Genomic DNA, 23148 nt, shown 5'->3' on the forward strand with positions numbered 1-23148 from the left:
TTTCAAAACCATTAGGGACCCTCAAGGGTCCTGAGTCTCAGTCATTAACGTGTTAAAAACAAGTCATATTTAACATTTCAATATATAATGATCAACTTCAAATATATCCGTTGCCATAAACATTTTTTTTGCCCTAACTTGACTCTCAGGTTACCTTTTGCCCCGAAGAAACCCATTTTAATAGAAAAATATTTTCCTATAATATTTTTCAAAATTGGGACAAGCGGTAGAAAATGGATGGATGGATGAACATTTGATAATAAGTAATTGGAGCCTTAAAAATGTAAATAACCAACATTGCTTTTGATTCACTTTTTTTTTTAAAACAAATGGTAAATGGGTTGTACGTGTTTAGCGCTTTTCTACCTTTTTTAAGGAACTCAAAGCACTTTGACACTATTTCCACTTTCACACACTGATGGCAGGAGCTGTCATGCACGGCGCTAACCAGGCCCATCAGGAGCAAGGGTGAAGGGTCTCGTTCAAGGACACAACGAACGTGACTAGGGTGGTAGAAGTGGATTGAATCAGTAACCCTCAGATTGCTGGCACGGCCACTCTCCCAACTTCGCCACACTGTTTTTTTTGTTTTATGCCCCTTTTGCCTAACTTGACTCTCAGGTTACCTTTTGCCCCGAAGAAACCCATTTTAATAGAAAAATATTTCCCTGTAATATTTTTCAAAATTGGGACAAGCGGTAAAAAATGGATGGATGGATGAACATTTGATAAGAAATTGGAGCCTTAAAAATGTAAATAAGTCAAACCAACATTGATTTTGATTCACTTTTTTTTTTTAAACAATGATAAACAATCTGACTTAAGGTCTCAGTGATCCATCAAAGTCTTAAAAATAAGTCATATATCAATATATATTATTTTTTACCATTAACACTTAAATCATCTTGAGATCTATCCATCGATTTTTAATTTTCCTTATTGTTTGAGCAATGACAGTTTTAAAGTAAAAACCTGCCTGCATGGCATCTTTGTGTTATTAGTGTCACCATTACAAAATTTTCTTGTTACTTTACACCCTTTATTTCCAATTTTTCCACGTTTTTTTTGTGATAGTATTTTTTAAAATGGTAAAAACATTAACTGCGGGCCCCACTTTGGACAGTGCTGAATAGTCATAAAATCAACCATTCTGAGATTATACACAAGTCTACGCTTTGTTGAATGGATATAAATTGTCTGAGGAATTTGTTTTTTTTATTAGTTAGTTAAAAATAGCCTAAAATGGCAAAGCTCCTCAAAAACTGACAACACAAGAGGAGCAAAATATATCCTATTGAATATGTATTTTTGAACCCATATCTGACTATAAACAAATGCAATTATTTGGGCTCCAAAGTTTATTTCTGTTTATCAGATAGCGCTACTTTTTCTTTTGTAAAGCATGCGACAAAACCAAAACTTGCTCTGGAGAGAATGTTTGGAAATCAATGTTGCCTGATTATACTATAGTTAACAAATACAATACCTTACTTTCATGGACATGTTTTTTCTCAATAAAAACTATGGAACGATGTAAGCATACTGGCTTTTCAAGGGTTAAAACCCACAAAATATACTTCATATTTAAAATGTATGTCAGGCTGAAGTACAAGTACTTTGAAAAGATTGAATCATTTAAAATAACAAAAATATACATTTTAGGAGGCTGCCATTTAGTATCATTATAGACAACTGTGTGAAGGTATGAGACCAAAAAGGCCCTTTTTTCATAAGGCAAAATAATTTATTTTTTCAAAACAAAATGCCTAAAACTATCCGAGACCAGCTTGCTTTACATAAACACATCACACAATACTACTTTGGATTTGCACATAATGCATTTCACCAGTCAATAAATAATAATTACAATACTGATATACTGTATAGATAGAATAAAAATTGTGTTCAGAAAATACACTAAATGTGTCCATTTTTGAAGGGAAGCCCATATGATCCATCAAGTGGTTGCTTCTATTCATTGCTAACATGTCCATCCGTGCCTGTGAACTTCTTATCTTTATTTGGAGTGAGCTGTCTTTGGGCTTTCATGCTGTACGCCCAGGCTCTGTCCACCCCGTGTCCCTCGGTTCTGCACGGCGTCCAATCAGGGATGGGGAAACGGCCAGCTACCACTAATGCATCATCAGGAAGTTCGGCCTCCATCTTCTCCTGCAGTAGTGAAAGCTACACACACACAAAAAACAACAACAATATAACAAGTGTAGATGCTTTTACTGTACTAACCAAACATAACTTTAAAAAACAAAATAAAAGACTAAACATACCTTTTTATTCATGTTTTCAATATCAGTGGTTTTATTACAATAAAAAAGTACTTATTAGCTGTTTGATAGCTCTTTGTAATTGATCACCATCATCTGAAAGTGAGCGTAAGAATCATTTGTTGTTGAATAACTTAACTAGCTAACTTGAGAAGGTCTCTGTGTGGCTGCTGCATCTCTTTAAGTCACTCATGTGAGTGACAGTAGTAAAAGCTCTGACTCGCTTGTAGGGATGGGCACTGAAGCGGTGTCGAATTAAACAGTTGTACCTAGACGGAAAAATGAAGCTAAAAGTGCCTTCTTTTGGTGCTTTTAGAATGCAGACTCAGCCACCAGCAACAAGTGCTTGGCAATGATATTGGACAAGTAACTTCTTGTAAGTAATGTGGCTTCCCGACAGAAACTTGCAGAGTATGACACATTTTTAACATTTATTGCCCCCAACAGCAGCCCTCTTAACATTGTAAGTGCTGCAGCGCTAGCCTAGCTAGGAGCCACAACAACAAAAACACAGCAATTCTTTATTATGCACCAATGATTTATGAGCATTAATATTACAACTCAAAAGTTGTTTTTGCACATTCTCTATTTTCTGTATTGCCGCAATAAAATCACTCGACATACAGCAATAGATGATATCTGTCTATTACCTGACCACTTCTTTGTTAGCTACCTATCTTTGTTTATAATGTATATTTTCTGCTGGATCTACTCTTTATTTTATGCTGCACTTTTTTTGCTGCAGCTGTTACATATACAGTAATATTGTACATGGTAATTGTTATATATTGTATATATGTTATAGACATAGTATAATATATCTGTATATATAATATATTGTACACATATTATGTATATATTCGTGTATATATGTTATATTTTATATCGCTATATTTAATCTATTTATACCTGCATTGTCCTTTCCAGCCTTACACTTTCCATCATTGTAACTGAGCTACTGTGTGGAACAATTTCCCTTGTGGATCATTAAAGTTTGTCTAAGTCTAATGTCTAAGTCTATCACTATTTGTTTCTTATTTGTCACAAATGTAACAAAACTTCCCCAGAAAAATTAAAAAAATTATTATTATTATTTTTTTACAAAATTGAACATGTTTTCTGGGCAACATTTAGGCACCGGCACCCTTTTTAAAAGTACCGATTTGGAACTGGTGTATAAGACTTAGACTTAGACTTCCTTTTTATTGTCATTCAAATTTGAACTTTACAGCACAGATAAGAACGAAATTTTGTTACATAAGCTCATGGTAGTGCAGGATAAAAAAGCAATAAGGTGCATATATAAATAAATAAATATACATAAATAATACATAAATATATATATAAAATAAATAAATATATATACATATATATAAATAAATAAATAGATTACTGATAATAAAATGTAAACAAAATAATAAATTAAAAAACCCCAATATTTAAAGAAGTAGTTTGGCGGTACTTGCTTGCATGCACATATAAATCTCTCAAGGGGCCCTATTACGCAAAACCAAATGTTCTTACCTATTAGTACTTTTTTTGACCTTGTGGTTAGAGTGTTCGCCCTGAGATCGGTAGGTTGTGAGTTCATAGTCATACCAAAGACTAAAAAAGTGTGACCCATTACCTCCCCGCTTGGCACTCAGCATCAAGGGTAGGAATTGGGGGTTAAATCCCCCAAAAAGATTCCTGAGCACGGCCACCGCTTCTGCTCACTGTTCCCCTCACCTCCCAGGGGGTGGAATAAAGGGATGTGTCAAATGCAGAGGATAATTTCACCACACCCAGTGTGTGTGTGACTATCACTGGTACTTTAACTTAACTTTTGTTTATTTGGTCCCGGAAATTTGAAATCAAACCATGGAGGCATGGCAGAGATATTTATAAAACAATCTTGCCTTCCTTCAAACGAGACGTTTGGAATTTGACCAGTTTGTGACGTTTTTCCCAAGTGTGACATCAGCGGATTACATGGTAGACATTTACCCAAAGTGCTTAAGGCGAGTCCGCCACTGTCGTCAATAGGCTCCTTCTTTTTTTCCTATCCTCTTGCTGTGGGGCAGACTGGCTTGCACATGCATCCTCCGCTGCTGACATTTCTAATACAAAGCAGCGTGTAGTTCTAATTTATCTGTTCAGTTTCAGTTTATTTTGAACATGCATACGATACAATGTAATGCATCACACAATTCCAGTTGTTTCATTAGTCAGTCAACTCTATATGGAAGCGCTAAAAACTACAACATGGATGACAGGGAGAAAACTTGAAAACAGTCTATAAAACACAATTTATACAAAATATTGCCCAAAGAACCACCATTATGTAAGGTAGACGGACCAGCGTTTCTTAACCATAGGCTCATAGTTAGGCCGTGAACGCCCTCTATAGGGCCGCCAAAAAATATAAATTTCTCAGCTGTGGTCCTATGGGCCGCAGTGGTACTTGTAATACACATTTCCACCACTCGCGGCAGTAATGACAATCCCAAAAAACAGATAAGGTCTGGAGTTAAATTCATAGAGACATTTCTTAAGTGCAAAAATTATGACTAAAGTGGTGAAGCTATATTTTTACTTGCACTTCATTTTATTGATAGTTTAGTTAAGAAACATATTAATTTAGTTTAATTACTTTAGCACAACATAACAGTATGTAAACTTATTGTTTGGTCAGTTATGAGTCCCTTCATAGCAGTATATTTGATTAGTACTTATTTTTCTAATCAGCATGACCTAAGCCTAAGGTTTATGTGTGAAATAACATTTGTGATTAATACATGTTTCATATCGTTTGACAAGGTTGTAAACTGTAAGTAAGTTAGATATAATTATTGAATATGATTAAAATCAAGAGGAAGATTACTAATTCAGTGGGCCCTATGTAGTTGAAAAATAGGGGCCCCAAGGTTATGAACCCTTGATGTAGACAACAGGGAAGTGTATAAATGTATGAAAAAAGAGAATCATATTATCACCCCTTTAAGACTTTTTTTGAGGGGAAAATTACATATATACAAGTGCAGTACCATTCAATCATCAAGTTACTCTTAATGATTTACCAACTTTATAAACTGTAAAAGTAATCATGCAGAAATGTTTTTGTAATAGGTACCATTTTTTATGACTCACCACACTCGGCGCTAAAAAAACAGTAATATTCTTGCATTCCGTCAAGTCCACCTGCAAGGACAAACAAGGCGACAATGTGACTTAACGAAACAAATAGTGTTTTTAAATTGTTATTTTGGAAGAAGAAGAGTCCGTTATTTCTAGTATTTCCTGACACTCTTCAGTTTAAAAGTCATGCGATGTGTAATTATGAAATATTTGCTAATTTCTATCTCTGTGTAACTTGGTAAATAAACATTTGAAATTAAACAAGCATTGTTATAGAAAATTATTCCACAAAAGATCATAATGCTATAATACAAATGTCTGACCTTCCAAAGGTCTTCTCTTCGGTAAGACACTTTGTCGTGATGACCTGCTCTCCATGCATGGAAACGGGAAAATCGAATAAGCCATGGGTTGAGTTCATAGCCAACAGCAGGAGTGAAGCCTTGTCGATAGGCCTCCAAAACCTAAATTAAATATGTGAATGATAAAAATCACACCTAGAGCAAAGTGACTACAACACAACAGCAGCAGCCATTTTACTATATCTTCTCAAGGCACATTATTATAGAAATGAAACTTGAATAAAACCTTAGAGTAGTCAATATAACCAGCTTAAAGAGAGAGGGAATAATGCTCTGTTTCAGAACGTCAAAGTACATTCACGTTTCCATAAATGAACCGCAGCACTCAGCCCATGCAGCACCAAACACCATGTTTGACATTAGACAAGATGCAATTATCTTGGCACACACTCACCAGCTATTTGGACAATAATGGCTGTGCGTATTAAGTCATTTTCAGTGACTCATACTATTGAGATTGAGTTTGTGCTTATTTTGAACATGCATGCATACAACATGATACATCACAATTTCCAGTTTCTCTATTTCAGTGTTTTTCAACCACTGTGCCACGGCACACTAGTGTGCCGTGAGATATTGTCTGGTGTGCCGTGGGAGATTATGCAACTTCACCTAATTTGTCCAAAATATTTATTTTTGCAAATCAATAATTATAATCTGCAAATAACGTGCCGTTACTTAGTGTCTTTGCTGTGTAGAGCTCGGCAGGGTAACCACGTAATTCTCCATATCAGTAGGTGGCAGCAGGTAGTTAATTGCTTTGTAAAAGTCGGAATGTGTCGGGTGAGATGACTAGAAGACAGTGTGCAGGTAAAAAGGTATGTAATGCTTCAACCAAAAATGAACAAAAGAGAAAAGAAAAGACAATGAAGCATAAGGAAGGCTATGCCAAACGAAAGTAAAACTGAACTGGCTACCAAGTAAAGAGAAACAGAATGCTGAACGACAGCAAAAACCTGCAGTTTGTGGAGCAGAGACGTCCACAAAGTACATCCGAACATGACATGACAATCAACAATGTCCACACAAAGAAGGATAGAACAACTGAAATAGTCTTGCTTGCTAACACAAAGCAGGTGCGGGATTAGCGCTCAAAGGAAGACATGAAACTGCTACAGGAAAACACCAAAATAACAGCGCAAGACAAGAACTTAAGCACTGCACACAGGAAAACACCAACAAACTCAAAATAAGGCGCTGGTGGAGTTTCATTTTTTAATGTTTTCTGCTGGTGGTGTGCCTCCGGATTTTTTTATGAGAAAAAAATGTACCTTGCCTCAAAAAAGGTTGAGAAACACTGCTCTATTCAACATGTTCGAAAACGACTAGGAAGAAGCAGAGCTTATTTAATCCTACCCCTTTTCCTTTACATAGCAGTTTTACATAGCAGTTGCTAAAACTTTTGTTCACTTCCTGTTCTCAATTTATTCACAATATACTCCATAACTAATACCATTAAAAATAAATAAATAATAATTAGTGAAGTAAGTTATATTTTATATGGTGAGATGAGTAAGATTATCTAGAAAATTAATGGATGGATGAAATAAATTCAGCATGTTTATCATGGTTCTTCTTCTTTGTACTTTGTAAACAGTTTAGGTTTGAAGAGTTTCTTGTTACATTGTTGGATTTCTTTGGTTAATCCATTCCATAATTTAATTCCACATACTGATATACTGAAGGTCTTAAGTGTTGTATGTGCGTACAAATGTTTTAAATTATACTTTTCTACTATTATATATGAAATGTAACATGTGGTTGTTGAAATGTGAAGGGTGTACAGTGGTACTTTACTTTAAGAGTGCCCCACCTTAGGTGTTTTGAGGTAACTGTTTCATCTAATTGTCATGCTGTGGGTTGCATGCAAAATTTTAGTTACAAGCATATCCACCGTTAGTTGGTGTAGCAAATGTCACAGTGAACCTTAAAACGTCTGGTCTTACTTGCTAGCATTAGCTTGTAGCTAGAGCTCGGAATAACTTTGTTTTTTAACAAAGGGAAGGAAGAAAATAATTGTGAAGTTCAGTATTGAAAAGAAAAAGTGGATGATATTATATATATTAGATATACAATGCCATTGTATCACTGCTAGTCTGCATCATATTGAAGCAGAATAATTCTAAAATTAGCATATAAATGAAAAACACTTATCTGTGAAAATAAGTAAAAGCTGCTGATGGTGTGTTTGACGGAGAAGCAACTGAAAGGCGATACGGTAAATTCCACTCTCCAAAGTAAATACTGAAAACTTTTATTACATTACTTCACAAAACTACTGTGGCTGTTTTTAGTGAAGTCTATTATATTGTTTTTATACAATATTTCTTATCAAAAAGTATGTTTTTCTTTTTAAAAGACGTGTTAAAATTGTACATAAACATTACCCGGTCTGCTTACTTTAATCTTCGGAACATTAATCGTCTTCGCCCATCCCTTACCCCTCATACTGCTGCCATACTAGTCCATAGCCTGGTCACCTCTCGCCTGGACTATTGCAACTCTCTCCTGTTTGATCTCCCTCACAAGTCACTTCACAAACTTCAGCTTCTCCAGAACTCTGCAGCCCGGATAATCACCAGAACCCCTTCAATCCAGCACATCACCCCTGTTCTGCAGCAACTCCACTGGCTACCCATCAAACATCGCATCCACTTTAAAATAATTGTCCTCACTTTCAAAGCCATCCATAACTTCTCTCCATCTTATCTCTCTGACCTGATCCATGTCGCCACACCCTCACGTTCCCTAAGATCGTCTTCATCCATCCATCTTACTGTCCCTTTATTTAAACTGTCCACCATGGGTGCCCAAGCTTTCAGCCGCTCTGCCCCACATCTTTGGAACTCTTTACCACCAGACCTTCGCAACTTAGATTCAATATCCTTCTTCAAATCAAGAATCAAAACACACCTATTCCTGACTGCTTATTAATTGTAATCATCTTTTCTTTTCTCTTTGTTGTTGTTTTTTTTATCCAATTTGATTTTATTGTTGTGATTTTGTACGGTGTCCATGAGTGCCCAGAAAGGCGCCTTATAAATACAATTTATTAATATTATCATAGAGGTACTACTGAAGGCCTACTCACTTGCGTGATAGTGTATGTCACCCCATTGCAACACTATCAAAGACTTTAAAGATTCTTTATTGCCAACTTTTCCATACATACAAGACATACACATACTTACTATGCGGCCATCACCAGATCCTAAATCCACGAGGCCTCCCTTTCGGGCTTTTAGCAATGTCATCACATTGCGCACTTGGGCTTCACTGGCAGGTATGTACGGTACCTGGGAGAAATATTTAAGAACAGTATTAGATGGACGTCTCAAACAATCAAAATACAGTCGTAGAACATACCTGTAACCTCAATGGGACTTTTCGGAAACCTGGCTGGAGGATTCCTGCCCACATGGCATAAACAGCCAGGCCAGTAGCAGCAGCAATTTGAGCAACTTCCCAGCCACTGACTTCCCTTGTTTTCAGCTCAGCAAACGCCTCATCTGGGGCGTCGTCGTCCATTTCTGCATGACAGGGTTGAAAAAACAAAAATCAACACAGTATCAGCTTGTGGTCTTTTCATTATCCATCCATCCTTTTTCTACCGCTTATCCCTTTCAGGGTCGCGGGGGGTGCTGGAGCCTATCCCAGCTGCAGTCGGGCGGAAGGTGGGGTACACCCTGGACAAGTCGCCACCTCATCACAGGGCCAACACAGATAGACAGACAACATTCACACTCACATTCACACACTAGGGCCAATTTAGTGTGAGGCAGAATCACTAACCCCTGGGCCACCGTGCTATTTATTGTTAAATATAGAAGTATCTGTTACTAGTTATTACATGAACAAATACTGCTGACATGTTAAACTAAAATACCGATGGGGTACTATATGTAAACAATAACTATACCATTCAACTATTTATCAAACATATCCCGCGGTGTTTACAGTCCAAACCAAAAGTCACCTTAGTATATTCGACAAAAGGGTTAGCAGTCACATATTTTCACAAATGCTTCACATTAGATAATTATTTACCAGAGTTAAAATACTCATGAGGTTGTGTAAAAAAAAACACCACAGGTGACCTACGACAGTGCCGGACACATTAGCTGAACGGACAAGTCCGCATGCAAACTTTTCCGTTTGGTTGCAGTAACAATAGTTCCGGTTATGTGACGTCACTTGACAGGTACGTGGTTCTCATATTATTTGATGGCTAATTTTACCTTTGCAACCTCATTATACCATTGGCTAAGTTTTATATTCATAAATGTAAGTTTCTCAATACCCGACCTGTTTTTTTGTGCCTTTAAAACATTATTAGAACTGTACTTTAAAACACTCTCTACCTCTAACAACCAAAAAGCTGTGAAAACTATGATGCTGTGCTCTAAATTTGGATTATTTATGGCACTTGTGTGAACCTATGGCTTTACATTTTGTTACATATGTATTTTGCTTTCCATCTTAGTTACTTTATTGAGTTTACAACCCCCTGGCGCCGTTTTGTTCCGTTTTTGTACTGTTTCTGTACTTGTTTTGTTTATTATTTCTTGATTGTATGTAAATTTGCATATAATAAATAAAGGTTTATACAATTAAAGAAGAAAAAAAAAGAAGTATATATATTATTTGATGTAATTAGTTACTTTATTGAGTTTACAACCCCCTGGTGCTGTTTTGTACTTTTTGTGTTTATTATTTATTTGTTTGTATGTAAATGTTGCATTTTATAAATTAGAAAAATGAATTAATATATATATATATATATATATATATATATATATATATATATATATATATATATATATTTATTTATTTATTTATTTATTGGGACAAGCGGTAGAAAATGGATGGATGGACATATATATTATTTGATGGCTGTTCCAACTGGTCCGATTCCAAAAAGATTCCGCGAAGGTAAATGTTTAATCATGAAACAAAAATAATTATGACATTTTATGTGGGCCATTAGGGGCCTGCAGCTAATTTTTAACAGCTCGTGGCACATTCTAAAAATAATTTAACTAATAAATAAAATTTAAAAAACTAATACAATTGAAAAAAGGAGCAAACCGTTGAGTAAGTACAATAACTTTTGACGTTATTAACTCAAAATTGACATTCAGGCTGTTTTTATAATTTGTACATTGTATTGGTTTTAAAATTAAAAATATCAAAATGCATCCTCATTCTTGTTCAGTAAGCAGCACTCAGTGTACAACTCTAGACGCCCCTGAACTACTGTTGTTCGTCACTTGTTTTTAGATGGACATGTTTGTGCTCTTTGCAGGTGTTAAACATTGGAAACTGTACGTACAAAATATGTACGTAAAAATTACACTGCAATGCATACTTGCCAACCTTGAGACCTCCAATATCGGGAGGTGGGGGTGGGGGGGCTTGGTCAGGGGGCGTGGTTATTTACAGCTAGAATTCACCAACTCGAGTATTTCATACACATTTCATATACATATATATATACATATATATATACATGTATGAAATACTTGACTTTCAGTGAATTCTAGCTATATATATATATATATTTATTTTATTTACATATAAAAGAAATACTTGAATTTCAGTGTTCCAGTGGCGATCCATTAGATGGCAGTATTGTCCTGTTTAACTTCTCCGTTCAACTTGCAAGCGTATTTCTTCATCTTGCTCGTCGATGGCGTCGCCATGTCTGTAATTTCCTCGTTCTTCTGCTTCCTCTCCTTGTTGTGTGCACAGTTGTGCACTCCACTCTCTAAAAGCCCTAGATGTTATGACGTCATTGGGCAGGCAAGCTGTTTTATTGTGGGAAAGCGGACGTGAGAACAGGCTGTCCCCACTCAGTCTCTGGTCCGCATTGAGCTGGAGGGGGCGTGGCCTCCAGCTCCGGCTGAATACCGGGAGTTTGTCGGGAGAAAATCTCTGACGGGAGGTTGTCGGGAGAGGCGCTGAATATCGGGATTCTCCCGCTAAAAACGGGAGGGTTGGCAAGTGTGCTGCAATGCTACAATAAAACTATTTTTAAATGTGAATCATTGTATTAATTTTATTGTTTAAGGCTTCATCAACATTTATATAACATTCTGTACAACACACTGCATCAAATGTACGGTAACTCATAATTGAAATAAGCATTTTATAACAGTAATAAAAGGAATCGTCTCGTTCTAAATACTTGCATGAAAAACTAGAAAAGCACTTGGAGATCTAGGCCCTATCTCCAAATAGTTAAGAATTCTTAGAAAAACATCCGGAAATCCGGACGGTGATCCAGATCATCCCCAAAATCTAATTAGCTGATTCTTATCTAATTTCGTGAAAGTTTCTTAATGTTGCTAACAACCAAACAATAACTGCCTCAGTCACTGTCCGCATCATCGCTGATGATTCCTTGGAGGTTGGCCCAGTCTGTTTTTCTGCGTCCTCGCTGTATGTCGTTTTCCTGATCGCTACCGGAGCCAGAGTTCAATGACCGCTGGTACGTGGAGGGCGCGGGGTCACATTGTCCGTGTCGCGCAACGGCTCCTCTCCGTTTAGGTCGACCTGAGACAAAATGAAGCACTGGTGATCAATATTCACATGTTTTGTGTGGAATATACATTTCCACCAAACCCTTTTTGAGCAAGTAGTACATAATCTAAATCAGTGTTTCTCAAACCGTGATACTGTACCACTCGTGAGGCGCCAATTTATCACTTGATTAAAGTACAGGGTTTTATTTTCCTATATTCAAACTGTGTGTGGTTTTACAGTGGCCAAAAATAATAAATATCATTGTTAAATAAAACCTATGCCTTGTTTTTAATGAACACTTGGGCTACTGTATTTTAATGTTGGTCATTAAAATACTTTGTAAAAAAAAGTTTGAGAACCGCTGATCTAAATGCCGGGCATTTCATTTCACTTTAAAAACTAAATGAATGCACACACGAAACAACTTTTAAGTGACAGATTTACCATCGGGAAGATGAAAGTATTCACCTTGTGTTTCAATTATGTTGTTGACATCCAGTTCAGCAAGTTCTTTAGCTTCATCTTTCTTGCGACGTAACTTTTTACATTTCTCTATGGATGGCTGACCTGTATGAAAGAAGTAGCAATGCAAGTCAGAGCTTAAATTTAAACTTTCTCAAAGGCGATTAAACATGAAAACAAATTGTTATATTTCAAAAACAACATTCAGTCGTGGTCAAAAGTTTACATACACTTGTAAAGAACATAATGTCATGGCTGTCTTGAGTTTCCAATAATTTCTACAACTCTTATTTTTTTGTGATAGAGTGATTAGAGCACATTCTTGTTGGTCACAAAAAACATTCATGAAGTTTGGTTCTTTTATGAATTTATTATGGGTCTACTGAAAATGTGACCAAATCTGCTGGGTCAAAAGTATACATACAGCAATGTTAATATTTGGTTACATGTCCCATGGCAAGTTTCAGGCGCTTTTGGTAGCCATCCACAAGCTTCTGGATTAATTTTTGACCACTCCTCTTGACAAAATTGGTGCAGTTCAGCTAAATTTGTTGGTTGTCTGACATGGACTTGTTTCTTCAGCATTGTCCACACGTTTAAGTCAGGACTTTGGGAAGGCCATTCTAAAACCTTAATTCTAGCCTGATTTAGCCATTCTTTTACCACTTTTGGCGTGTGTTTGGGGTCATTGTCCTGTTGGAACCCCCAACTGCACCCAAGACCCAACCTACCGGGCTGATGATTTTAGGTTGTCCTGAAGAATTTGGAGGTAATCCTCCTTTGTAAAGCACCAGTTCTATTGGCAGCAAAAGCATAAGAGCATAATACTACCACCACCATGCTATGACTGTAGGCATGGTGTTCCTGGGATTAAAGGCCTCACCTTTTCTCCTCCTATCATATTGCTGGGTATTGTGGCCAAACAGTTAAATTTTTGTTTCATCTGACCACAGAACTTTCCTCCAGAAGGTCTTATCTTTGTCCATGTGATGTCAAACTTGCCAAGGGACATGTAACCAAATATTAACATTGCTGTATGTATACTTTTGACCCAGCAGATTTGGTCACATTTTCAGTAGCCCCTTAATAAATTCATAAAAGAACCAAACTTTATGAATGTTTTTTGTGACCAACAAGTATGTGCTCCAATCACTCTATCACAAAAAAATAAGAGTTGTAGAAATTATTGGAAACTCAAGACAGCCATGACATTATGTTCTTTACAAGTGTATGTAAACTTTTGACCACGACTGTACATTACATCCCTCAAAATACACTCATGTTTCTGTACTCTTTATGTGAACTACAGTTTCACTAAGTTACCGTATCAGTGTTGCCAGATGTTTTTGACCTTCTGAATATTTCATATTTCACAACTCTCATAATGTTAATTTGACCCTTCAATATATATTACCAGTTAATTCACTGTCAAAAACTTGATCTTAAAAAAATGTATACATTTTGCTTTACAAATATTTTTATATGTGCATATCCATATGTGAATACGGTCAAAATACAACACAGTTTTATTAATATGCGTTAGGGTCTCCACAGACTAGTCGACTTTAAGAGCCACAATTGTTTTTTTCTAATGTTTGCTTCAGGCTGTGTGCAGACAGTGGGATAAATAAAAAAACGGGCAGAAAATTCAACTACAGAAGGAAAAGAGGTTTGGACTTAATTAAGATTTTTTTTTCTGATTTATGTGCTTTTAACATGGGAACCTATCATTACAAATGAGTGTTTTATTCTGAAAATCAATTGGCTATATGTGGTTTTTGTGTTGTAATTTCTGTCCCGCTCTACCCTATCAGTGAAAAATTGCTGTGCCTATGCTCTGACATTCAGTAATAATAGAATCCCTGTCTATTTGCTTTAAACACATTCACTATTGTCAGTGAATACACATTGTTGCAAAGCATTCCGACCTCCAATGTTTTTATTTATTTATTTAGTAAAACTCCTGCTTTTCTCATGGCCCAAATAGTTCACAGTACCAATATACATAATCATAATACCAGGGCGTCTAGTGAGGGGCATTTTCTACTCCCTCGTCCCAGGAAGAATGCTTTGCGGAAATCTTTTATTTATAGATCTGTATCGCTCTGGAATAACCTGCCTCGAATTCTCACCGGCATTGAAAGTACACAGGTTTTTAAAAAGAAAGTAATATTTTATCTGAGTCTTTAAATTAGTTTGCTTGTTGCTGATTTTGTTTGTTTTTGTATTGTGTAGTTATATGATATGGTAATTATTATTCTGTGACTGTAAATTGTTTGCTTATTTTCTTTTTTTCTGTATTGTGTAGTTATAATTATATGCTTTTACTTGTAATTGTATTGAGTTTGTGGACCCTAGGAAGACTAGTGGGTTGTTGCGGCAACCAGCTAATGGGGATCCTTAATAAAAATCAAATCAAATAACAGGCAAAATAATGTGAATAAGGTCATCAGTAAATAATCCACCTTAAAAAATCTGAAGTCATGCAACCCCTCGTCAGCATACATAGAATACAATACATATAATACAACAATTCTCCCTTTAGATTGACACTGTCAATGAGGTATTTATTTAATAGCGGTGTAGAACTATACTGTTTATATTGCAGGGGTTCCAACCAGTAGCTCGCCAGTTGATTTTGAATAGCTCACCAAAGGTTAAAAAATATGTGCTTAAACTTTTAGTATTTTTATTAGTGGTGTCCCAAACAGATATTGACATCAGAAAAATACAAATAAAATATCGGATGATATGGGCTTGTATCTAAATTCTACCTATTATTGTTTATTTCTGTTTTTCTTAATAATTGTCGGGACCCGAGTCCAAATTTCATACCGTACACGTGCAAATGTGTACGAGGAGTATGACAAATAAAAGCGCCTTGATTCCTTGAATACAAGCTCCGATACAAGCAGTCCTGCAGCATATTTACTTGTACACAAGTTTGGTCTTTTCTTGTATTTTAGTGAAATGTTTTACAAAAAAAAGGTAAAGATGGTAGTAGGGCTGGGCGATATGACTAAAAAATGTATCACGATATAAGTGTTTCATATCAGTCGATATCGATAATTATTGATAAAAAATTAAAAAAAACTATTCTAAATAAAGACCAGGAGAAAAAAGGCTGAATTTAAATACTTTTATTTTAAATATAACCTTTAACCTTTAGAACGAGGTCAGCATTATGAAAAACAGTCAAATAAATGAAAATACTGGTCGATGTGCAAATATTGACATTAAATAAATGCTTAATCCAACAAAATGTGCAAAGTATTGTAATTAAGAAATTAGTAGTGTACAACTCAGGCTTTAAAGCCATATTGGTAACAATATATGCAAATAAATAACAGTCACATTAAGCAAGCAGAAACAAACATGTCTTACAGAATATTGTAAACATCGGAATAAACTTGCGTCTGAACATTTGTGACAAAACAAACCTGTTACCCTCTTCAGTCATTTATGGAAAAATCAAACCAACTTCAGTATCTCCTTTTCCACGGATTCCCTGCACATTGTGTAAAGCTTAGGAATAGCTGTCTTGGAAAAGAGCTTTCGGCCAGGTAGAACATAACGGGGGTCGAGCACGTGTATGAGATTCTTGTACCCTGACTTCTCAACTATGCTGAGCGGTAGCATGTCCTTCGCTAATTGATACACCACTGCATCCGTTATTTCTTTATAACGTTTTGAATTTTTATTCGTATGGCACTGCTGCCGAGTAATACTGTCTGCGGCAACAACAGACCAGCATCGCTTCGGTGCTGTTCCACTTGCACCGGCTGATGTCGATGGTTGTGGCTTTTTGATACTGCTGTACTCCAGCGGGTGAGAGCGGCTCAGGTGGTAAAATAAGTTTGTCGTGTTCCCGGACTTGGTCGGGACGACGACCTTGCAAAGTTTGCAGACAGTATTACTCTGATTCGTATCGGATTTTAAAAAAATCCAAAATACTGCCAAACTGGTGACGTGACGTTTACTTTTTTATTTACAATTTCCTTTCGTGCTGCCGCGCTCATATTCCCGTTTCGTTTTACTCCTCGTCGTCAGCTAGCCGTTGTTGCTTTTCCCCCCCCCCCAGTTAGCATTTCCCAGAATGCCTTGCGGCTCAGGCTCGGCCGTGATAGGTCGAGAGGCCAAAGCCCTTCTTCTGCCTACACCCCCCAGAATGCCGCGCGGTTCCGGCTGCGCCTTTCTTCCTATTTTTTTCTAACAGAACACAGTGAAATTATCGAACGTTCTATCGACCCCATTTTCTATTGATATTGATCACATGTCTATCGCGATATATACTGTTATTGTTTTATCGCCCAGCCCTAGATGGTAGGCTATAGGCTACCAGAAGCTACACAACAGCTAAGCACACTTGCCAGACATACATAATAAGTATCCATAATTAAACAATATTGCAGTCGAAAATATGTGTCAATATAAACAAGTTTTAAAAAATTGTAGTTGCATTTTACTTACAGACACAAAGTATCCAAGGCAGAAGCGTATTTGAAAGTATCCAGTAACAAACGTGTCCGAATCATTCAACTTCCTACGTCATGCCATAAATTTAATGAATTATTGTGACCATTAGGTGTATGCAAAACACCTTTTTACTCCATTTTCTACTGCTGGTCCCTCTCCTTCAAAAGCATAAATCTGTCATAAGGTTAGCAGTGTTTTCAAACCTACCATTATTCTCTGCGTGACTCATTTGACTTGATTAAAGCTTTTCTAACATTCCACGCTACAAAATAATAAAAGTATCAACTAAGATTCCTGCTTGTATCATATTGGATTAACATCATTATCAACCAACACACCAGGCTCCAATATTGGTATTGTATTAGAAGTGAAATAGTGGGCACAACCCTCATTTTCATACTGTAATGGTTCAATTCAGACATGATGCCTCTATTTAGTGACAATTTACCACAAAATAACACAAAGACAATGGCCACACTGAGTGGAAATCTGTACAATTTAAATGTTGCCAGTCATTTAAAATTAACACAACATCCGTTCTTTTTGTCAAAGTAGCTCTAACAGTAATTTAAAAAAATGAACTAAAAAGAAATGCCTGCTAAAATAACTGTTGATTTTTTGATACAAAATGTGAGTTGTGGATACCAACGTCCTGGCAAAACAAGTTTATTCCCCTTGGGTTGCAATAAGCTATGAAAATAAACATTACAAAAAGGGAGTAGCTCTCTGCGATTTTCTATTTGTAAAAGTAGCTTGGAGATCCTGTTCTAATGTATGGTCTGTCTAATGCATGAAAGGTTTTCAGCGTGATACAGCTTGCATTCCCACTGACCGTGAACACCAAGATCTTCCAGCTCCTTCTTTAGAACAGCAACCATGGAGCGAACACTCCTACAATCACCCAGCAGCTTCTTGTAATTGCGCCTCTCGCCACACAGAGAAATGTAGCGTTTGAGCCTCACGACTGCCTTGTGGTTATCCTACAGCAACGTCAGACACAGAAAGTTATGGATAATTTACCTTTTCAAATTCAGTTCACCTGTAAACACTATTGTGAATCAAGGCTCATCCAGAAAGTCAAATATCCTCAACTTTTTGTCGGTAATGTCAACTAAGTTTGTGATCACTCACGGACTCACCTTCTGACTTTTTTCGCCACCGTTTTCTTCTCTTTTTCTCGATGTCTTTTTTCTAACATCTTGATCTTTGTCTTCCTTACTCTTGACTTGCTTTTTTTGTCTCTCTATTTCTTGATCATCATCCAGGGAGGGCAGAGATGATGAATCAGAATCTGTCTGGTTTGTGTCTTTTTCTGCCAGAACTTTTCCCTCTATAGTTCATAAAAACAGATTCACACTGTCGTTATTAAGCAGCATAGTTATAAACAATACAGGATAGAGTTTTCATTTGAACCTTTTTTGCTTCCATCAGAAGCGTTTTGCGTGTCGCTCTGGTCTGAGTCACTTTCATCCTCGTCTTCCTCACTGTGGTCTGTTTTCGTCTTTGGTGTGTTGCTTTTTAACTCTGCAACTACTTCCTCGTCTTCAGAGTCTTCTTGACGCTCTGCATTTGTTATCTCCTGCACTGCATCACCTGCTCTAGTTTTTGTTTCTTCTTCTTCTTCTTCCTCACTTGCCACACTTTCTTCGCTGCTGTCCTCTTTATCTTCTGATTCTGCTTTTGGGCACATAACAAATATAATAAATCTTGAGGTATGAAACACAGCAGAACACAACATAGATTAGTTTTAACCGCAAAGGTTAAGGTTGCAATTTTTGTTTCATCTGACCACAGAACTTTCCTCCAGAAGGTCTTATCTTTGTCCATGTGATGTCAGATGAAACAAAAATTGAGCTGTTTGGCCACAATACCCAGCAATATGTTTGGAGGAGAAAAGATGAGGCCTTTAATCCCAGGAACACCAAGCCTACCGTCAAGCATGGTGGTGGTAGTATTATGCTCTGGGCCTGTTTTGCTGCCAATGGAACTGGTGCTTTACAGAGAGTAAATGGGACAATGAAAAAGGAGGATTACCTCCAAATTCTTCAGGACAACCTAAAATCATCAGCCCGGAGGTTGGGTCTTGGGCACAGTTGGGTGTTCCAACAGGACAATGACCCCAAACACACAACAAAAGTGGAAAAAGGGATGGCTAAATCAGGCTAGAATTAAGGTTTTAGAATGGCCTTCCCAAAGTCCTGACTTAAACGCGTGGACAATGCTGAAGAAACAAGTCCATGTCAGAAAACCAACAAATTTAGCTGAACTGCACCAATTTTGTCAAGAGGAGTGATCAAAAATTCAACCAGAAGCTTGCCAGAAGCTTGTGGATGGCTACCAAAAGCGCCTTATTGCAGTGAAACTTGCCAAGGAACGTGTAACCAAATATTAACATTGCTGTATGTATACTTTTGACCCAGCAGATTTGGTCACATTTTCAGTAGACCCATAATAAATTCATAAAATAACCAAACTTCATGTATGTTTTTGTGACCAACAAGTATGTGCTCCAATCACTCTATCACAAAAAAAAGAAGAGTTGTACAAATTATTGGAAACTCAAGACAGCCATGACATTATGTTCTTTACAAGTGTCTTTTGACCACGACTGTACGTCAGCAGCCAAATTAGGAACCTTTGTAGCCCATTTAAAATTGTATTATCATTCATATGCCAAACAATATATTGTATGGTTATCGCAAGAGACTGCAATATATTGCCATGTAGATTTCAGGCTGCATCGCTCGTCCCTAATAGGAATATCAATCATTAAAAATGTCTGAATATATGTGCTTTTTAAAACAGGTACAGGACTTCCACAACAAACCTTTACAAACTCACCAGGCGTGGAGTTCACATAACCACGGGACTTCTTTTGCTTGGACTCAACCTCACATTCACTCTCACTCGCAGAGTGCTTTTCTCTTTCTCTCTTTCTTTTGTTTGGTGTGTCCTCCTTTGTCTCCGACTCACTTCCGCTTTTGGTTACGTCCTATCAGGCAAAATAAGTCATTGAGTTGTGCACAATATTATAGTCTAATCCAGGGGTGTCAAGTTTTATCGGGCCCGCAAGATGATTTTGGTAAGTATAAAAATTTGCGAAAATTTTTGAATGAAAGAAGCTGCTCTTCTAAATGTGTCCACTGGATGTCCCAATAGCAATTATTTATATCCCCAGCCGCAGCAGTGCGCATGACTTCAGAGGGGGCGGAGCTATGTGCCCGGTTAAGATAGAGGACTGGGGACACATTATCTGGGCGCACATAAATATGCTGAAATAACATGTATCCCCTTCTAACTTCATGTGTTATTCATGAAATGAGTCCAAATTCACAAATTTTGTTGTAGATGATGCTACATATTAGGGGTGTGGGAAAAAAATCGATTCGGATTCGAATCGCGATTCTCACGTTGTGCGATTCAGAATCGATTCTCATTTTTTTTAATAGATTTTTTTATTATTTTTTTTATTTGTATTTTTTTTAAATTAATCAATCCAACAAAACAATACACAGCAATACCATAACAATGCAATCCAATTCCAAAACCAAACCCGACCCAGCAACACTCAGAACTGCAATAAACAGAGCAATTGAGAGGAGACACAAACACGACACAGAACAAACCAAAAGTAGTGAAACAAAAATGAATATTACCAACAACAGTATCAATATTAGTTACAATTTCAACATAGCAGTGATTAAAAATCCCTCATTGACATTATCATTAGATATTTATAAAAAAAAAAAAAAAAAGAACAATAGTGTCACAGTGGCTTACACTTGCATCGCATCTCATAAGCTTGACAACACACTGTGTCCAATATTTTCACAAAGATAAAATAAGTCATATTTTTGGTTCATTTAATAGTTAAAACAAATTTACATTATTGAAATCAGTTGATAAAACATTGTCCTTTACAATTATAAAAGCTTTTTACAAAAATCTACTACTCTACTACTAAGACTTTTATGTTCACCTTAGCTTTCAGCTAAATCTTTTAACTTTTTTAACGTCCGCACTGTTTTTATTTTTATTGTCTGCATTTTAATTTTGCTTTTATTTTCTTTCATTTCACTTTGTTGTCTGTGAAGCACTTTGAGTCTGCCTTGTGTATGAAAAGCGCTATACAAATAAAGTTGCCTTGCCTTGCCTTACTCCGCGTGCATGTCAGCAGACTGGGGTAGATCCTGCTGAAATCCTATGTATTGAATGAATAGAGAATCATTTTGAATCGGGTAAAAATCGTTTTTGAATCGAGAATCATGTTGAATTGAAAAAAAAAAATCGATTTTGAATCGAATCGTGACCCCAAGAATCGATATTGAATCGAATCGTGGGACACCCAAAGATTCACAGCCCTACTACATATGTACAGAATAAACCACATGATGTTATTAGTACATCAGTTGAGGGAAATTAGTAAATTACATTAATAAAATTAATATTTATTACATCTTCTGAGAGATTAAAATTCTACACCAATGAGAGCATTTTAAAACTCTGCCAGACTCACACCTATTTGACTGATGAACATTATCACATCACTTATTCAGAAATTATAAATCACGACAAATGAAGATAGAATACTAAGAACAGCAACACGTGAGTGTAAAAAAACCCATTATATTTGTATGTTTTCAGATTGTGCTCGTTCTATTTTTAAACAAAGAAAACAATCTGAAGTTGTCTTTATTTTTAAGTTATCATGACATGATTTCACCAGTCCGGCCCACTTGGGGATAGATTTTCCTCTATGTGGCCCCTGAGCTAAAATGAGTTTGACACCCCTGGTCTAAACCACATTTTTCCTCTCTAATTTGAATACCTGCATTTTGATCAATTCTTCTTCCACCACTTGTTTCAGTAAACCTTTGGCAGATGGACTTAGACATTCACCTCCGGCGAGGGCCAAATATCGCCTTTTTAACAACCCCAGAGTCAGCAAGCTGTAAAAATAACATCATAAAATTGCACAACAAAGTAGTACAAAGGCAAAACAATATCACATTAGTTTACAGTGTAAATGAGTGTCCACTAGGTGTCGCTGCTGTTGCATCACTCGCCATCGTAACTTGACGTAACTGTGCGTTTAAAAGAGGCTCGTTGATCTCGTAGTTCTTAACAGGTCTATATATCATTTATATTATATTGACTTTGCTGAAATATATCTGATTATTCATTTAAAAATCTTCTACAGTGTTCGTATAAACTATGTCGAGCTTGAAGCTTGTCATTTTAGCTAACAGCGCCTGTGAGCACAAGCTGACATCCAAAGACAATTGTTTTTAAATGGTTATATAAAACAAATCATTTCCTAGCTCACGCAAGTTTTGGATGTTCAAAATAAAGTCTACCTTAAATCTTTCTCATCGCGGAGTTGTCCACGGACAAAGCTGCGGATAGTTGTCAGTTCTCTCGCAGGCGACATGTTTTATAGTAGAGACTCAAGTCAACCAATTGGCGGGAGTCGCTAAGCGGAAGTGACGTCACAAAACGACATTGTTTTTTCCGGTAGTGACCGAATTACACGGACGCCTATCTAATGTTTGTAGTGTTATAATTTCGAAAATACTTAAATAAGACTTAGACTTCCTTTTATTGTCATTCAAATTTGAACTTTACAGTACAGATAAGAACGGAATTTCGTTGCATTAGCTCGTTGTAGTGCAGGATAAAATAGCAATAAGGTGCAGATATAGATTACTGTACAGACAAATATATTGCACTTTTTCATATGCATCCACGTTTTATGATGTATGTTATATTGTCTCTATATTCCAGCGAATTAATTTGTTTTTGAGGCACCAGTCCAGCCACACTCCACTCTTCGTCAACGGCACAGCAGTGGAGATCGTAAGCAGCACCAAGTTCCTGGGGGTGCAGAGAACTGACAATATGACCTGGTCCCTACACACCGGAGC

General features: G+C 36.7%; 2 protein-coding genes across 4 annotated transcripts; both read right to left on the reverse strand.

The window, feature by feature from the left end:
- Nucleotides 1–46: 46 nt before the first annotated feature.
- Nucleotides 47–9946, reverse strand: antkmt (adenine nucleotide translocase lysine methyltransferase). 2 transcript variants are annotated; one of them, XM_062037243.1, is made up of 6 exons: nt 9738–9862; nt 9128–9291; nt 8953–9057; nt 5723–5863; nt 5412–5462; nt 47–2184 (listed from the first exon to the last, which is right to left on the reverse strand). In XM_062037243.1, exons 2-6 carry the CDS (start codon nt 9287–9289, stop codon nt 1972–1974), a joined length of 672 nt encoding a protein of 223 aa, XP_061893227.1. In that variant the 5' UTR covers nt 9290–9291; nt 9738–9862; the 3' UTR covers nt 47–1971. The 2 variants fall into 2 exon arrangements, with proteins under 2 accessions (XP_061893227.1, XP_061893228.1); XM_062037244.1 differs by having other exon boundaries at nt 50–2184; nt 9809–9946.
- A 1845-nt stretch (nt 9947–11791) lies between these two features.
- hirip3 (HIRA interacting protein 3) lies at nt 11792–22726 on the reverse strand. Of its 2 annotated transcripts, none has more exons than XM_062037430.1 (8): nt 22582–22726; nt 22053–22173; nt 20066–20216; nt 18638–18898; nt 18364–18554; nt 18057–18204; nt 12755–12853; nt 11792–12316 (listed from the first exon to the last, which is right to left on the reverse strand). In XM_062037430.1, the coding sequence occupies exons 1-8, from the start codon at nt 22653–22655 to the stop codon at nt 12132–12134; spliced, it is 1230 nt and encodes a 409-aa protein (XP_061893414.1). In that variant the 5' UTR covers nt 22656–22726; the 3' UTR covers nt 11792–12131. The 2 variants fall into 2 exon arrangements, with proteins under 2 accessions (XP_061893414.1, XP_061893413.1); XM_062037429.1 differs by having other exon boundaries at nt 18638–18901.
- Between the last annotated feature and the right edge of the window lie 422 nt (nt 22727–23148).

Source organism: Entelurus aequoreus, linkage group LG25 (genome assembly GCF_033978785.1).
Source record: "Entelurus aequoreus isolate RoL-2023_Sb linkage group LG25, RoL_Eaeq_v1.1, whole genome shotgun sequence".
Classification (NCBI taxonomy): domain Eukaryota; kingdom Metazoa; phylum Chordata; class Actinopteri; order Syngnathiformes; family Syngnathidae; genus Entelurus; species Entelurus aequoreus.

Excerpts from the sequence above, each read along its gene's own strand:
- hirip3 (XM_062037429.1), bottom strand. The coding sequence starts at position 22,655 with ATGTCGCCTGCGAGAGAACTGACAACTATCCGCAGCTTTGTCCGTGGA. Across the intron at positions 18,555-18,637 it reads TTCTGATGGAAGCAAAAAAG|AGGGAAAAGTTCTGGCAGAA; the intron begins GTTCAAATGAAA and ends TATGAACTATAG. Across the intron at positions 18,205-18,363 it reads GTGGCGAAAAAAGTCAGAAG|GATAACCACAAGGCAGTCGT; the intron begins GTGAGTCCGTGA and ends ACGTTGCTGTAG.
- antkmt (XM_062037243.1), bottom strand. The coding sequence starts at position 9,289 with ATGGACGACGACGCCCCAGATGAGGCGTTTGCTGAGCTGAAAACAAGG. Across the intron at positions 5,864-8,952 it reads GATCTGGTGATGGCCGCATA|GTTTTGGAGGCCTATCGACA; the intron begins GTAAGTATGTGT and ends TATTTAATTTAG. Across the intron at positions 2,185-5,411 it reads TTTTTTTAGCGCCGAGTGTG|CTTTCACTACTGCAGGAGAA; the intron begins GTGAGTCATAAA and ends GTGTGTGTGTAG.